Source organism: Heloderma suspectum, chromosome 6 (genome assembly GCF_057233095.1).
Source record: "Heloderma suspectum isolate Gila_16-S chromosome 6, 16-S_ref, whole genome shotgun sequence".
Taxonomy (NCBI): Eukaryota; Metazoa; Chordata; class Lepidosauria; order Squamata; family Helodermatidae; genus Heloderma; species Heloderma suspectum.
In genome coordinates, this window is record NC_139463.1 from 102,518,739 (window position 1) to 102,535,697 (window position 16,959).

The 16,959-nt window shown below is 46.4% G+C and overlaps 1 protein-coding gene across 21 annotated transcripts in view; it reads right to left on the reverse strand.

Annotated features, from left to right (window-relative positions):
- The window catches only part of MVP (major vault protein), a 42,134-nt gene that overhangs the window by 21,723 nt on the left and 3,452 nt on the right, over positions 1 to 16,959 (reverse strand). For 2 of the 21 annotated variants that reach the window (XR_014783919.1, XM_084805785.1), the window contains exons 1-7: positions 10,975 to 11,017; positions 10,606 to 10,635; positions 10,040 to 10,169; positions 7,815 to 8,010; positions 6,774 to 6,897; positions 6,132 to 6,263; positions 5,954 to 6,048 (exon numbers count right to left, since the gene is read on the reverse strand). Coding sequence is in view for 19 of the 21 variants with exons in the window: in XM_084805785.1 (XP_084661911.1) it covers positions 5,954 to 6,048; positions 6,132 to 6,263; positions 6,774 to 6,897; positions 7,815 to 8,010; positions 10,040 to 10,161 (669 nt within the window). In the remaining 2 variants the exon portion in view is untranslated. Of the gene's footprint in view, positions 1 to 5,953; positions 6,049 to 6,131; positions 6,264 to 6,773; positions 6,898 to 7,814; positions 8,011 to 10,039; positions 10,170 to 10,462; positions 10,475 to 10,569; positions 10,745 to 10,908; positions 11,018 to 16,959 lie in introns of those variants that run through there. The other 19 variants (XR_014783918.1, XM_084805781.1, XM_084805783.1 and 16 more) reach the window with 18 other exon arrangements.

The window sequence follows — 16,959 nt, forward strand, 5'->3', positions numbered from 1 at the left end:
AAAGCATCAATTCTTCAGCGCTCAGCCTTCCTTATAGTCCAGCTCTCACAGCCATACATTACTACTGGGAAAACCATAGCTTTGATTAGACGGGCCTTTGTCGGCAAGGTGATGTCTCTGCTTCTTAGTATGCTGTCTAGGTTTGCCATAGCTTTCCTCCCAAGGAGCAAGCGTTTTTTAATTTCATGGCTACAGTCACCGTCTGCGGTGATCTTGGAGCCCAAGGAAATGAAATCTGTCACTGCTTCTATTTCTTCCCCTTCTATATGCCAGGAAGTGATGGGGCCAGATGCCATGATCTTAGTTTTTTTAATGTTGAATTTCAAACCAGCTTTTGCACTCTCTTTCACCCTCAACAAGAGGCTCTTGAGATCCTCTTTGCTTTCTGCCATTAGGGTGGTATCGTCTGCATATCGGTGGTTGTTGATAATTCTCCCGGCAATCTTAATTCCGACCTGTGATTCATCCAACCCAGCGTTTCTCATGATGTACTCTGCATATAAGTTAAATAAGCAGGGTGACAATATGCAGCCTTGTCGTACTCCTTTCCCAATTTTGAACCACTCAGTTGTTCCATGTCTGGTTCTTACTGTTGCTTTTTGACCCTCGTACAGGTTTCTCAGGAGACAGGTAAGGTGGTCTGGTACTCCCATCACTTTAAGAATTTGCCACAGTTTGTTGTGATCCATACAATCAAAGGCTTTAGCGTAGTCAATGAAGCAGAAATAGATGTTTTTCTGGAATTCTCTTGCTTTCTCCATGATCCAGTGAATGTTGGCGATTTGATCTCTAGTGTTGAGTTTCAAACCAGCTTTTGCACTCTCCACTTTCACCCTCTTTAGACCCTCTTTAGACCCTCTTTGCTTTGGAACATGTATGCTGCCATATATATTACAAAGATTTTGCCATTCTTTAAGTCAGGATTCCTTAAGCTTCAAAGGATTATCAATAAAAATAATGTCTTTGGGAGAACATTCATTTCAACAGAAGTCTGCACATCCAAGACAAATTCAGTGTACACTATTTCCCCATATCTGTTGATGCCTGCTGAAGTATCTTCTTATGATTAAATTCAGCTATCTAATCTATGTCATCCACCAACCAAATGACAAGGTATTTAATCCCTGAAAACTTATGTTGAATTTTACATAGCTCTGCTAGTGTATTTATTTCTTTGCTCCATCATGTTAAAACCTGTCCAGATAGATTTCTCAAAACTGATGTTATACTCTGAGATGTCCATAAGTGTGTTCATCAGCTGAACATTCAAGGGAAAAGTCTGTCCCGGATTCACACATGATACAACCACATCATCTGTATATAATAATTTGTAAATTTTTGAAATTCAAATGTACTCCTTGAATAAATACTTGTTCTCCAAGAACTGCTGGTTCTCCAAGAACTTAATTTTTGTGAATCGCCTGAGAGCTTCAGCTATTGGGTGGTATAAAAATGTAATAACTAACTAACTAACTAACTAACTAACTGACTGAAAGATTCCAAACACCTAACAAAACCAGAGACAGAGGGCAACCTTGCCTTGTACCTTTTGACAAACTGAAGTTCGCTGACAAACTACCATTAACTGCAATTCTTGCTTTTGGGTTCATATACACACACTTAAATTGGACCCAGTCCCAAAATGCTCTATGCCCTTTAACAAATAAGGCCATTCAACTCTAGCTCACTTGACCCCTCCCTGCTAGGAAGAACACGCAGCTCCAACGGACAGTTCCCTGGGACTGCAGACTCTGCCCTCACCCATCACCCAGAGAAGCAAGGGCCACTGGGGGGCTGCACCTCCTGCCTCCTGGGAACAGCATCACTACAAGGGGGAGACCAACCTGGTCCTACACATTGGCCAGAGAGGGAGGAGCTGCAGGGGGCTCACTCTACCCCTCCCTGCTAGGAAGATCACACAGCTTTCGGTCAACCCCAAAAGGCTTATAACTTGGGTGAACCACTCACAGGAGCCACAAGGGAGCAGAGGGCCTGGGTTGTAGTTTTTTTAAATTGTTGGTGGGTGGTGGGCTTTGGGGCTGTGTTTGTGATTTTAGGGGTGGGGTGCCCATCTGATAGGTGGAAGTGAGGGAGGCCTGTGTCCACCTGGCGGAGGCAGTGGGGGGAGTTCTGGAGGCCAGAACATATTGAGGATGGGTGGGAGATGCTGGTGGGGCGCTAGGGGCAGGCCATGCCAGGTAAGGGGAACAGGGGAGAGGCATAATATCTGTCCCCTGTTCCGGGCCTGTCCAGAGCCAAAGGATGGCTGAGGGATGCGTGACTCCATCTTCTGGCCTTTGCCTGCTGCTGTGTAATGCCAGGTCTGTTGCCCATAAAACATCTCTCATCCATGACATGATCCTGGATGAGGGCGCGGACCCGACATGTATTATGGATGCCTGGCTAAATGAGGCTGCTGCTCCCACTCTTGTGGCCATTTGCCCAGCTGAATTTTCATATGCACAGCAGCCAAGGGTTGGGCGTCAGGGAGGGGGAGTGGCTGTTATCTACCGGAGTCCTTGGTCCTCACCAGACTCCCTCTCCGGGAGACCAGGGTTGCTGATTGCATGTACTGGAGGATGGGCCCAATGGGCAGTCTGGGGATTCTGCTCGTGTACCATCCACACCGCTGCATGGCAGACTCCCTGGCTGTTGTCATGGTCAGATCACTTCCTGGTGGCGTTGGACTTCTTGGTTCCACAACCCCTCCGCAGGGGTGGAGGACCCATTAAGATGGTCCGCCCCAGGCATCTTAAGGATCCAAATTGATTCCTGACTGCGCTTGGGGATTCTTCAGAGCACACAAACGGCCCCCTGGTTGAGACCCTGGTGGATCGCTGGAATCCTGCAATCACCGGGGCATTAGACTGTGTGGCTCCAAAACGCCTCTCTCCCCCTGAACAGAGCTCAGACTGCACCATGATTCACCCCACAGTTGTGAGCTCTGAAGCAGGAGGCAGGACGGCTAGAGCGCTGGTGGCGGAAATCTCACTCCAACGACGATTGGACACGGGTTAGAGCTGTAGCTTCAGACTACCACATGGCGATAAGAGCAGCAAAAAAGAATTTTTATGCTGCCTCTATCGCATCCACAAAGTGCTGTCCCAGGAGGCTGTTCCAAGTGGTTCAGAACCTGGTTGGTCCAGTTGTTCCGGAACCAATGGAACATTCTAAGGCCTCCTGTGATGAGTTTACAAAGTACTTAGCAGATAAAATTGACCGGATCAGGAGAGCTATTCTGTGTGCTGTGGATACAGTTAGTGAACAAGGGGCGGCCAGTGGCAGAGTGGTTGTGTGGGATCGGTTCCAGCTTCTTCTTTCTGATGAAGTGGACAAGGTGCTTTCATCTGTAAGGCCGACCATCTGCTAACTCAATCCTTGCCCATCTTGGCTCATTATGAGCTGCAGGGAGAGACTTAGGGAGGGGATCAAGGTGGTGAATGCCTCCCAGGAGGACGGAGTAATGCCATCAGCCCTCAAGGAGGTGGTGATAAGACCACTGTTAAAGAAGCCCTCCTTGGATCCCCAAGACTTTAACAACTTTCGTCTGGTCTCAAATCTGCCGTTTTGGGGCAAGGTGATTGAGCAGGCGGTGGTTTTGCAATTGCAGGCACACTTGGAAGAAGCCGATTATCTAGATCCATTTCAGTTGGGCTTCAGGCTTGGGCATGGGACAGAAACAGCCTTGGTCGCCTTGGTGGATGATATGGGGAGGGCTCTGGATAGGAGTGAATGCTCCTTCCCTGTTCTCCTCAATCTCTCAGCAGCTTTTGATACCGTTGACCATGGTATCCGCCTGGAAGGGTTGGGCATAGGGGACACTGTATTACGGTGGTTCTGTTCCTTCCTCTCTGGCAGGTACCAGAGGGTAGCTCTGGGGGAGGAGACTTCAGACCCTTGGCTGCTCACTTGCGGGGTGCCACAGGGTTCTATTCTCTCCCCGATGTTATTTAATATCTATATGAAGCCACGGGGGGCTATCATCAGGAGGTTTGGGGTGCAGTGTCACCAATAAGCAAATGACGTGCAACTGTACCTCTCATTTAAATCCTCGCCAAAGTTGGCTGTAGAAACCCGGTCCAAGTATCTGGAGTTGGTGAGTGGCTGGATGGAAAGGACTACGCTGAAACTGAACCCCAACAAAACCAAAGTATTTTTTTGTGGGAGACAAGGGGAGGGTGGGGGATGTTGACTTAGTGTTTAATGGGGTGCAGTTACTCCTGAAGGACCAGGTCCACAGTCTGGGGGTCATTTTAGACTCTCAGCTGTCCATGGAGGCTCGGGTGTCAGCCATGGGCCGGACAGCACTGTACCAACTCCATCTGATATGGTGGCTGCACCCCTATCTCCCTAACCATCTGTTCCCATCAGTAGTTCATGCGCTGCTCTCCTCTCACCTAGACTACTGTAATGGGCTCTATGTGGGGTTACCCTTGAAGATGGTTCGGAAGTTGCAGCTGGTGCAGAATGTGGCGGCCCACTTGATTAAAGGCAGTCATCAGCAAGATCACATCACTCCAGTGCTGAAGGAGTTGCATTGGTTACCAGTTGTTTTCTGGGCCCAATTCAAGGTGTTGGCATAGCCCTTTAAAACCCTATCGTGTTCTGGCCCAGTCTATCTTAAGGAGTGCCTCCCAACAACACCAGGGACAACACTCAGCGAGATCAGCCTTGGTAGGCCTTCAGTCTGTCCCATCAGCCAGGACAGCTAGGCTGGTGAGGACTAGGGAGAGGGCCTTTTCTGTGGTGGCCTCCACTCTGTGGAATTCCCTCCCTGGTGACCTCCACCATGTCCCCTCTTTGATGAGCTTCCGCCGGGCTTTAAAAACCTGGCTGTTCAGGTGGGCATTTGGGGTGGGTTAGGGTTTTTTAGAGCAGTTATGTTATGTTGTTTTGTTCAGCTGATTATGTAAATGCGTTGTATTTCATGTTATTAGTATTGAAAGCTGCCTAGACTGGCTGGGTAGCTGGCTAGATGGGTGGCAAATAAATAAATAAATAAATAAATATCAAAGACCTTCTCCGCATCCATAAATAATAAAGCACTAGAATCTTAGCCAGATTTCAGATTTAATTTTATGTATGATATTAATTACTTTCCCTACACCAGCTGTCATCATTTAATAAAGCCTGACTGGTCAATCTCTACGTATTTATGTAGTACTGTGTTTAATCGTTTGGCCAACACAGACGCCCATGATTAAAATCATAATTCAGTAATGACATAGGATGTCGTTAATGAAAGATCTTTATCTGATTTTGGAAAAAATGTACTCTTAACTTGTGCCCAAGCACCTGGCATTTTATGATGCTTCATTGAAAGCAAACAATGTCTCATAGCCTGGGTAATGGTTCTAACACAAAATGGTCATCACAAAACAGTTTATAAAATTCAAGTGTAAAAACATCAAAGCCTGGTGCCTTGCTGGAGTCTGAATTGTTTGCTTTACTTCCTTCAATGTTAAGTTTGAATCTAGGTACTATCTTCCTGTAAAAATCTAAGTAGAAGTACTGAATTTTTTTTTAAAAAATCAACTATCTTCAAATAATTTGATTTTTCCAACTGATATAAAGTCTCATCATAAACTAAAAATTCCTGTGCTCTTTCACTTGGAGTAGAAGCACAGCTTGTAGATTTCTTTACTGGGCGTACCACACTACTTGTTTCCTCTTTCAACATATTGGCTAATAGTCTGTCAAATGTATTTGCCTTCTCAAAGGACTTTTGACTAAGATATCTAAGTGTCTTCTTCACCTCCTCCACATTTTTAAAATTCTAATTGCTCCCTCAGCGATTGCCCCATTCTCTACACTCTGGACTTTGAGCCCAGTTACAATACCATACAAAGCAATCCCGCCTAGTTACTTCAGCAGAGGCCAACACACACCTTTCACCCACACACCCAACACACACCTTTCACCCACCTATAGGGGTGGCAAACACACCACTCACCTTTTCAGTCAGGACGAAGGCATCCACAGTATCGACCACTTCCTCAAACACACCTGGCAAGTAAGCGCCAACCCGCTTCACCAGCCACTCCTCACCTGTGAAGAAGTGGGAGACCCAAGTTATATGTCATTATCAAAAGAGAGCCGGGCAGAGAATGGGGGCAGGACAGTGAAGATACCTGTCACACGTTTATTCCCCTCTCTGTCCTTGCACTCTTTCCGTGCCTGAAGTCTTATGGCTTGATTGGGCCTAATGATGGTTGCCTGGATGGTCTCCACAACTTCAACCTCCTTTTGGGGGATGTAGGTGCCTGCACAATGACAAGAACTTATTACACAAGCCGGCTAGGCCTCAAAAATCACATGTGGTGGAAAGGAAACACAGGAAGCCACCTTTTACCAGATCAGACTGTCCGCCCATCTATTGTCCACTCCAGCCTTCCCCTAGCTGGTGGCCTCCAAATTGTTGAACTACAACTCCCATCACCCCCAGGCAACACGCCCAATGACGAGGGCTGATGAGAATTGTAGTCCAACAGGTTGGGGAAAACTGCCTTAGGCCTATGCAGATGTCAATGTCCATGCTGGCTGGAATGATGGGAGCTGTAGTCCAACACATTTGGAGAACACCAGGTTAGGACACAGCTGGTCTACTCTGACTGACAACAGCAACCCAGGGTCTCTGGAAGACATATTTCCCATGATCTGGCACCTGATCTTTTAGAACTGCAGATGCTGGGAACTTAACCCGGGACCTTTGGCATAGAAAGCATGGGCTCTACTCCTGAGCTATGCATCCTTCCCTGATAACTGCCACTTACCGGGCCCTTCAAATAGCCATTCATCTCCAGCAACGTATTTGCTACCCTGGTCATCCTCAAAGTCCAACAGGGCTTTCAGATGGAGGGCGGTGTTAGCTAAGACAACCTGCAGAGGTGTAACACCCTAGAAAGAGAGGAGGGGGAGCAGTGAGCAGGCTCCAGGGGGTGGCAACACTGGGCATTTACCAGAGCAACAAGGTCAGCTGAGGTCCCACTGTCTTAACAGCGTCCTAACATTTCCAGCTTGCACAGAGTATCTAGGCAGATCAGATGCAGTCTAAGAGTTGTCTCCACTTGCATGTCCCCTATGAGGAAAAGTTACAGCAGCTGGGATTGTTTAGTTTGGAAAAAAGGCAAGTAAGGGGAGACATGATAGAGGTGTACAAAATTATGCATGGTGTGGAGAATGCGGATAGGGCGACATTTTTCTCCCTCTCTCATAATACTAGAACCTGGGGTCATCCCATGAAGCTGAATGGTGGGAGATCCAGGACAGATCAAAGGACAGATACAAGATGTAGTGATGGCCACCAATTTGGATGGCTTTAAAAAGGGGTTACACAAATTCATGGAGGAGAAGGCTAACAGTGGCTACTACTCCTGATGCCTCTATTCTACCTCCAATACCAGAGGCAGTATACCTCTGTACACCTGTTGCTGGGGAACACGGGCAGGAGGGTTCTGTTGCGCTCGTGTCCTGCTTGTGGGTTCCTGGCCGACAACTGGTTGGCCCCTGTGTGAACAGAATGCCAGACTAGATGGACCCTTGGTCTGATCCAGCAGGACTCTTCTTAAGTTCTTATGTCTTGTTTCTTCCAGGTTAGACGGAGAAGGGTTCCCAAAATCCTGGAGTCGGCACTAGCAGCGAACAAAGGGAGTTATAGCAATCGTGACCATGACAGGGGCCGCTCCTCTGGAGATCAGGGATGCTCTGGATATACACACGCACGCCCAACACTGAATGGTCCTGCTGCAAAGGGCCTCTGATTATTCCCTCACTGCGGGCCCCACTGCAGAGAGGAGACACTCACACCTCCTTACCTGCTGGAGCTCCTCCCCTGGGTACAAAGGAAAAGGGTCCTGAGCCAGTCTGATTTCTAGGTCAGCATGTCTGAGCCGCACCTGGCCCACAGCATCGAGCTGGATCACGCCATCTGCTCCACAAAGCACTGGATTGCAGACAATGCAGTAGTGGCGTGGGGGAACCATCACCATCTTCACAGGCGGAAATACAATCCTGGAGTGAGAGGGGGTTGGGAGGGAGGGGATAAAGAAGAATTCAAAGGGGCAGCTAGGATCTTGGATCTGTAGGTTCTGCATGGCTGGGAGAAACAGCAGAGAGGGTTGGGGAAACCAAGAGCAAGGCTCAGCCACCAGCGTGGGAAATATGTGAATTGCCAGTCTGCCAATACTTTCAGAAATGCTCTCAATGGAGGAGGATGGTGGTTGGAGAAGAGGATGGAGCAATGGGAGCTGGGAGGGGAGGGAGAGAATTGAGGAGAACAACCAGTTGATAGGGGGAGAGAAAAGAGGAGGGGGGCCACAGGGGTGGCATGTCCACCAGAGCATCAAAATACTACCTTACCTAGAGTGCCAAACTACCTAGAGACACGCCTGCCCTCCAGATGTGTTGGACTGCAACTCCCATCATTCCCAGGCAGCATGGCCAACAGACTAACCATCCACTCAGGCATCAGCCATGCTTCCCGCCAGCTCCCCGGGGGTGAGTGCCCCTTGTCCCCTGGCAAGAAAGACCCACAGCAGTGCTGCCATTTATCTAATAACAGAAACAGCAAGGATTTCTCCCACTGTTTCTGACCTTGTGCAAGCCTCTGAGGAAGTGAGGCAAGACCCACCTCGACCTCCAGCTCTCTGTGCCTCCTAGGGCAGGGGTGGGAAGACGTCAGGCATGCAGGGTCCATTTCCTTATTTACTAAAACATGGAGGTCTCCCAATCAGAGCCAGACACAAAATGGTGGCTCAGGGAGTAGAGTCAGGTATCTACTGCACCTCATGGCTCATACACAGGGATTTACATAAATATCCATATGAGTTACCAGAGATCAAGGATTCTAAGACATCATTCAAAAACTGGCCAGCAGAGATGAACAAAGTCCTGGCCAAAGCAATCAATTAGTACTCCCATTTTACAGATGAGGAACACCGAAGCTGAGAGATACGCAATTAGCAGAAGGCCAGCCATAGAAGAGGCTGTTTGCTACCAACCGGAGATCTACCAGTAGATCCTGATCTACATTCTGCCTGCCCCTGTACTATTTATTTATGTATACATAGATACTATATCTATACCACATGATATCCTAAGATCTCTAAGGATGCAATCCTATGCATGTTTAGACAGAAAAAGGTGCTACAACTCCCAGTATTCCCCAGCCGGACATGCTGGGTCAGGAATGCTGGGAGTTGTAGGATTTTTTTCTGTCTACACATGCATAGGATTGTGCCCTAAGTGGTTTATATTACTAGAGGGCTCGAGAGACAGATGGGGTCTTCACTCACTTGCAGGAAGCTTTGGAGAAGGACAGAAGAAGCCAAAGAAAACCTGCTGCTTCTGTTCTTCTCCAAAGTTTTCTGTAAGATCCTGCCTCTTCGTAGAATCATAGACTTGGAGAGGACATTGGAGATCATTTATTCTAGGGCTGCAGGCCAAATCCTCTTGTGGTCCCAGTCTAGACCTCTGGGGTTCCCCAGAAGGCTGCGCCCCCTTTCCCAGGCACTACCCGCCTTCCCCCAACTGCAGAACCACCAGGCATGTTTTGCTCCCTGTTTTAAAAAGTTGACATGCTTCTCCTAAGGCTTAGTTAGTGGCAGCAAGAGCTTTAAGACAAGCTGGTATTTGTGGCATTTTGACCCTGCCCCATTTTGCCTTCAGCCCCGCCCATCACTGGATTGTGGCCCCTGAGAGCATCTCTGAAACTGAATTCGGCCGACAGGCTGAAAAGGTTCAACACCCCTGATCTATTCCAATACCCTGCTTAAAGCAGACTCTGCAACCCCAACAGCAGAAAACTTTGCAGAAGGACAGAAACAGCAGTCAGTAGTCCCATTCTCTGTCCTTCTGTAAAAGTCTTTTCTTCTTCCTTGTGCCCTCTAGCAATCGCAGAGGGCTCAGAAGAGAGCTGGGAATTTGTCTTCTTCTGTGGGGAATTTCTCTTCCACCATGGAGACTGCAAGGAGAAAGATTTGGCTTTGTTGGCCCCCTATATCCTCCCAGCCCCAACCACTCACTTTCTCTGTTTGCTCACCTCTCATTATCCTGGCGAATATAGGTCTTGGGTCCCATTTCCACACGAGTCACATTCGTATTCTGGTCCAAGACATGGGTGTAGTGGTACGGAGGGATCCGGATGATCGATTCAGCTGCCATGTTGTCTTCTTATGGGGATTACAAAGGGAGTGCAATAGAATTGTATATCAGAAGTCTAACTGAACCATTCCAAAAAAGCCACCGCTAGAGGAACACCCTTGCCTGCACATCATCCACCCTTTCATCCCAAGTAGGCGGGGCTTCGCAGATGTCTAGGACACCCTTTGAATCCACCCATAGTAAACCAATAAATTACACTGCACATAACCCTTCAACAAACAGTAGGAACTATCTTGGCCTGTACCCAAAAGCCACATTATGCAGCATTCAGCACCCTTGAGGAGCTCTTAAAGGGACACACCCACACAACAGAATCATGCTCCCCCGGGCACAGACATGGGAACTGGAGAGCAACCAGTCACATCATAACTATGACCAGAGAACGACTAGGAGGGGAGATGGGCAGACCTGAATCCTCTTGAAAATATCAGTCTCTAGACTTGCCTTCTGGACCAGTTCCAAGGGGCTCGAGCTCTGGAAGAAAGTGAAACAAATTAGATTTCATAATATTCGCCAACAGGAAAAATCACTGCATCTGTATTCCTCAACGATTCAGATTTTTCATTTTAGGGGAGAGTTAAAGTTCTCCACCCACCTCCTTAGAAATAAGTGAAAAATCTGAGATCTCATAATTTCTGTAACTAACCAGCTCCCCACTCTAGAGAAAACAGTATCCAGAATATATGCCGAGGAAAGGATCTTGCTAGCTGTGAAGAACTGGGATCTCAACAGATTCCCATTACCTACCCAAAGCAAGGGGGTGGGGAGGGGGGAGAGAAAGCTGATAGGGGAAGTGGGGGGATCACACCTCACCACGCAGAGAGCTAGCTTTGCAGCCTTAGAAAGAAATGTCCCTGAAGGGTTTATTTCCTGGTAGAGGTGGAGCAAATTGCAGACTGGCAGAGAGTCTGTTAAAGGGACAGCAGCTTAAAATGATATCTAGAGTTTCATTTCTCTCCAACGGCCATCTCCCGTCTTTTTGGGAGCTCACAATCATCACAAACTTATTAAAATGAATTTGAGCAGTGAATCATGGAGGCCTGGCCACTCTGACTCATTTCATTTATTTCATTTCTATACTGCCCTATAGCCAAAACTCTCTGGGCAGTTGACAAAAATAACCTCATTGGTGTCTGTGCACCACATGTCAGGCTGAAGCAGGAAGATGGAGATCACAGAGCAGGAGTGAGGAATGTGTGGTGCTCCAGATGTTGTTGGACTGCAACTCCCATCAACCCCAGCCAGCATAGTCAGTAGTGAGGAATGGCAGGAGTTGCAGTACAATAACACTTGGAAGGTCATATGTTCCCCATCCTTGTCATATAGAATCATAGGATTTTAGAGTTGGCAAGGACCTTAGTAGTGGTGTTTCCCTTAGAAGGGAAAGCAGGGTAACACTGCTCCAGTATTTTTTTCACAGCAGGAGTGACATCATCCACCACCACCCCTTTGTTCTGGCAAGTGAATGAGGCGATAAGGAGGCTTTCAGGGAGGTTTTACTATTGTTCATGACAGATTACTACAAGTCAGAGAATGAGGGAAATAACCCAGCAGAGTCTGGATACCTCTTTCCTTTTCTTTGATGGAGTTCCTACTTCACCCTAACACTTTAAATGGTAACCCCTTTGCAAGATTGTTTCCATTTCTAATTCTAAACTAAAGGGCTGCATTTCATCAGGTTGGGAAGATCTTTAGTTAAATCTTACTGTGTTTTACAAGCTGGACCTCTGCAGTCAGAAGTAAGCACCACTGAGTTCAATAGAGTTCTCTCCCAAGTAACTATGCATAGTGCTGCAGTCATGCCCTGTAGACTCAACTGTTAAGTTTTCTTAGTGGTTTGTTTGGGGTGTCTGTGTTTCATAATGGAGTTTATAACCAGAGTATTAGCTCTTTTGAGTATAATAATAGAAAAACAGGATATAAGAATACATATCCAGGAGGTATGTCTATGGATTCCTTGGGTGGGGGATCCAGCTGCAAATTAGCAGCTGAAGCATGAGCCAATATGGAGATACTGTGATGTGCAGTATTTTACCTGTTTATTTCCTGGTAGAGGTGGAGCAAATTGCAGAGTGGCAGAGAGTCTGTTAAAGGGACAGCAGATTAAAATGATATCTAGAGTCTACTATGCAGCGATAAAGCCACAAGAGCTTTGACAGGGAAAAAAGGTGGCAATCCTGCCTATCTTTGGTATTATCTGGCAGTGCAAACCTATGCATGTCTACTCAAAAGTAAGCCCCATTGAGTCAATGGGACTTACTCCCAAGTAAACATCTATACAATTGCAGTCTGATTCACTCATGGGGGTATTAAAATTGTTAGGAACTCTACTTGACCTGGGAGCATTTTTATATATTATGCATAGACACACAGATCTTACATCTCAGTAAAAGGGCACATGCTTTGCATGCACAAACGTTGCAGATTCAGTTGCTGGCATCTCTTAAAAGAACTCTGCTAATAGGGCTGGGGAACACCAGTGCCTGGAATCTTGGCGAGATGTAGCTAATCAGAGCAGAGAGTTCTGGAAAAGGCCAGCCAATAGTCTGACAGAAGCTTTACAAACCTTTTGAATTTCTGCTTATACATGTATTTTTAAAGCTACACAAGCCCAGCCGGAAACAAAGCTGTTGGCAACTTACTGCCTTTTCTGGGTGGGGCAGGATTCCAGTGCTTTTAATAGCTGCGTGAAAAGAGAGAATGTGTCAGGTGTTCCTTTTTTTCTGGTCTTTGCTCTCCATGCAGGGAAGAATTTAGCACAGCTGTTAAAGGCATAAGTGCATTGACAGAAACAAAGTTAGCCGGCTCAATATATCCTACATCCAGCATGTTAATGTGTGCTAGTGTGTTTACACAATTCTCAGTGAAGAATGAAGATAGTCGTCCAACCACGTGTTTTCCACTTTGTTCTGCAGTACTCTATGGATTGTAGAGTCATGGTGTCTTGTTTATTTCTCCTATAAAAGAATATGTAACTTTCCCTCCCATAGATATACTCAGCGATGAAAAATATTCTTCCTGAGGTATTTCAACATTTACAGGCCATTATCTAGCAGACCACCAAATCTGTATCATTATCCAACATTTTAGGCTATATCCACACTATGAACCTAAAATGGCAGAATTATCATGATTCCCATTCTCAAGGAACCCTAGGAATTGTAGCTGTCTGAGGGGCCAAGGGATCTTTGACAGAGAAGTCATTTCCAGGGACCCTTGGGGAAAGCGATGATATTTAAATTGCTTTACATTTGTAGCATAGATAAATTGTTGGTATACAAAACACCAAAGAGTATTGTGGCACTTTAAAGATTAACACATTTATTATGACAAGCTTTTGTGGACTGCAGTCCACCTCATCAGATGCTTGAAGTTTTGTCCTAAAAGCAAAGGTTGGCCATAAGTAAAATTTCAAGATCTATGTTATTTTGAGATCTCCAGATCTCTTCCCCAGACAAAATGTTACAAAAAGAAGGGGGGGGGGATCTTTCCCTTGATGGTGAAGTCACATTGTCTGCAAGTTCAGAGTCCCAAGGTAGAATAGGGGAGGAGGGGTCTGCAGACATTTGTTTTAGGGTCTGCAGGTCATGTGATGGTTACAGGAAGGACTTGCAGCTGCTGCTGGAAGACAGTTAGTATACATACACACATGGTGTATGTGTTGTGGGGGAAACAGTGAAGACAAAGGGAAATGAAATGCAGAAACTACAGACAGTGATAATTATGCTCCCCCACCCCACCAGATGAAGCAAGGAAGCAGTGCGGAAACAGCCATCTTGGCTACACTGGGATTACATGGGTGAGGTTAAAGTCTCTCTCACACACACACCAATGATCAAGATGAAGATAATTGTTTCCCTGTTGGTATTAGCAGCAAGGAAATAGCCATCTTGGCAGGGCAGGGCAGGTTAAAGGCCTCCCCGCAGCTATTGCAGTGAATTTTTCCCACCACTGAGCTAATGGGGAAAGTATACAGGGCTCCCTGGGCTCTACTGCCCACACAGAGAGGAGGCAAGGTCTGTATGTGGCTTGCAGGCTGTGAGCTGCCAGCCTGTGACCTAGAGACTGGCCTGCTTGTCCTGTGTAGAAGCAGAAGAGTACTGCTGGAAGATGATGACAGATACCACCTTAGGGGAAGATGAGCTGGTGAATGAACTCCTAAAGTTGTGGATGACATTATTAGGTCCTGTAATATTGTTACCAGAGAAGACATGGGGACAGAGTTGGCAGCTGATTCTACTGCAGGGGCTGGTCCCTATGTGTGTGCATAAAGTATTGCTCTTGAACTAGTGATTTACAGTGCAATCCTATGCATGTCTTCTCAGAAGTAAGTTCCACTCATTACAATGGGCTTTACTCCCAGGTAAGTAGGCATAGGATTGCAGATCTGATGGCTACAAGCCTGAGCTTTAGGCCCTTAATACAAATTTCAGCCATTATCTCTTGGTCTCATCTTCACCTATTCATTTATCCAAAATAGAGTCGGACACGACTGAACAACAACATCACAAGATCATTGTATTGATTACTAAGGTAATGTATGTGAAATGATTGTGGCACTTTTCTGGTTATTAGAATGCTGGAAGAGCTGGATATATGCAATGGCTTGAATACTTTTGGGGGGAAATTTTAATCCAAAGAAGAATCCTGTATGATCTGAAAGCTTGTTCCATACATTGTAAAAGCTAGTTTCCTCTCCCTCCATCCTCTGTTTCTTCTCCACAAGTCTACTGAGGACATGCATACCCTATTACATGATTATCAGCTATAAGTACTAGATGGTTAATTTTGTTTTATGTCAGACTTCCTCGTTACTTTTGATGCCTTTCTTCTGGTTGTCTATAAGGTAACCATAAGGAAAAAGTGGGAAAGCACCTAGAAAAAATGAAGGAAACCTCAACGTACGTAGGTGCATAAGGAAAAAACTGCTCCTAGTCTTTCTTCAGGAGAACTCTTGACCAACCAATTTTATTTCTAGTCTCTTCAGTGCTACAGATGTCAAGAGAGCAGGATTGAAACTGACTGTTCAAGTGTGTCCTTGAGGAGCTCAAAAGGCATTGGGCTCAATAAAAATAAATACATTCTTGTGCACCTGGTGGTCTCCTTCCTTTTTTCTTTCAGGGTAACAGTGACAGCTGTCCATAGGAAAAAAAAATCCAGGATGTCATTGCACCTGTGGTTGAGCAGCAACATTCCCTCTACTGCATAAAAAAGAAACAAAGACAAGAGTTCCTGCTCTCCCTAACTCAGTCTTGCTTTTGTAAAGTATTTGAACTTTCTCCAACAAATAAAACCCACACTGCTGCTTTCTCCATATCCTAGGCTTGGATGGAAAGCACTGTGGATAAGAAAGAGCGGCTTACAACCACCCTGCAACGTAATCCACAGCTGTTATCCCCAGACTGCAGGTGGAGGCAGAGCCGAGGGGCTTTCAAGAACCCTGCAGTGTGGTCTATTATGTACTTAGGAATGTCAAATACAGTGTACTCACTTGCCCAATAGTCAAAGGGTGCTAAACAGGGTTTTAAAATGCTGTCATAGAAATCATAACCACCATCACCCTTTTCACTTCACACCCACGGTCACTTTCTGTAGGTGGCTATTTCGGATTTCTAGCACCAACAACAAAAACCATAGAAATGTAGCAAATGTTGATCTCGTTAAATTGTCACCTCATCGCCCCTTCCCAATGTAAAACCAGCGCCTCAAGTGAATGCAGTCGTTTTAGGCACTATTCAGTGTCATACAAAAGTACTGCAATTCGCCCTGCTCTGCCATCGTAAAATGGAGATCGCGCATCAAACAGGAAGGGAGGGTGTAGCGTTTGAGTCACTAGCTGCTCTCCGTACGCATGCGGCAAAGTGATCCTGCATTCTCCACGACTGTAGAACGCATGCGCACAATAGTGTTTCCTCGTCTCTGGTCGTTTTGTCGCGGATGCGCTGTAAGCCCTCACCGGTCTAGAGCCGCGAGTCTCCTGCAGCGCATGCGCCGTGGTTTATTGACATCATCCTCGATCTGTCCGGGCGCGCGACACATCGAACCAACACGCTGTACTGCGCACGAGCGTATTGTTTTCGCAGCGCCTTTGCATCCCTCGAGGCACACTCCCTTTTTTCTACGCCAAAGCGCATGCGTGTTTTCCTTCTTTTAAGACTGCGATGCCGAACTTCTGCAACCCGCATGCGCGTTGAGGAAACTAGCTGTCAAAGCTACTCAAGTTTTGTAATTTTTTGTCACGCACTAGGTAATTTTCTTGAAATGAATCTAGATGTCCACTTGCATCTCCAGAAGACCGGCGGCGAAGGCGGCCAACTAAAAAGATTGGGCTGAACAAAGCGGGAGTCTGTGTGTGCGCGCGCGTCATTTTCGTTGCGAAACTGTCAGCCATTTTCTCTGCCTTCCTCCTCTTCGGGCATGCTGCGTAATCTCACTCGTGCTGCAGATCTGATGTGCACTACAACCCTGTGCGTATTCAGAAGTTATGCGATCCTGAGCACGCTTACCTAAGAGTAAGCCCCACTGAACATCGTAGGTTTAATTTGGAGTAAACTCGTTTAGGATTGCGCTGCAGTTTCAACCCCACTTACTTGGGAGTCACACTGAACACAGAAGTAACCACTCCTAAAATGGGGCTGCATAGCTACGATTCTATGCATAGTTGCTTTGGGAGATCGCAACAGAAGTTACTTCAGAGTAAATATGCGTAGAATAAGAATTATAGGGCGATACTTCTGAAGCCTGCTCATGCCAGCTTGTTACTTCATTCGGCTAAATTTTCATCACAGTGCTTGAACA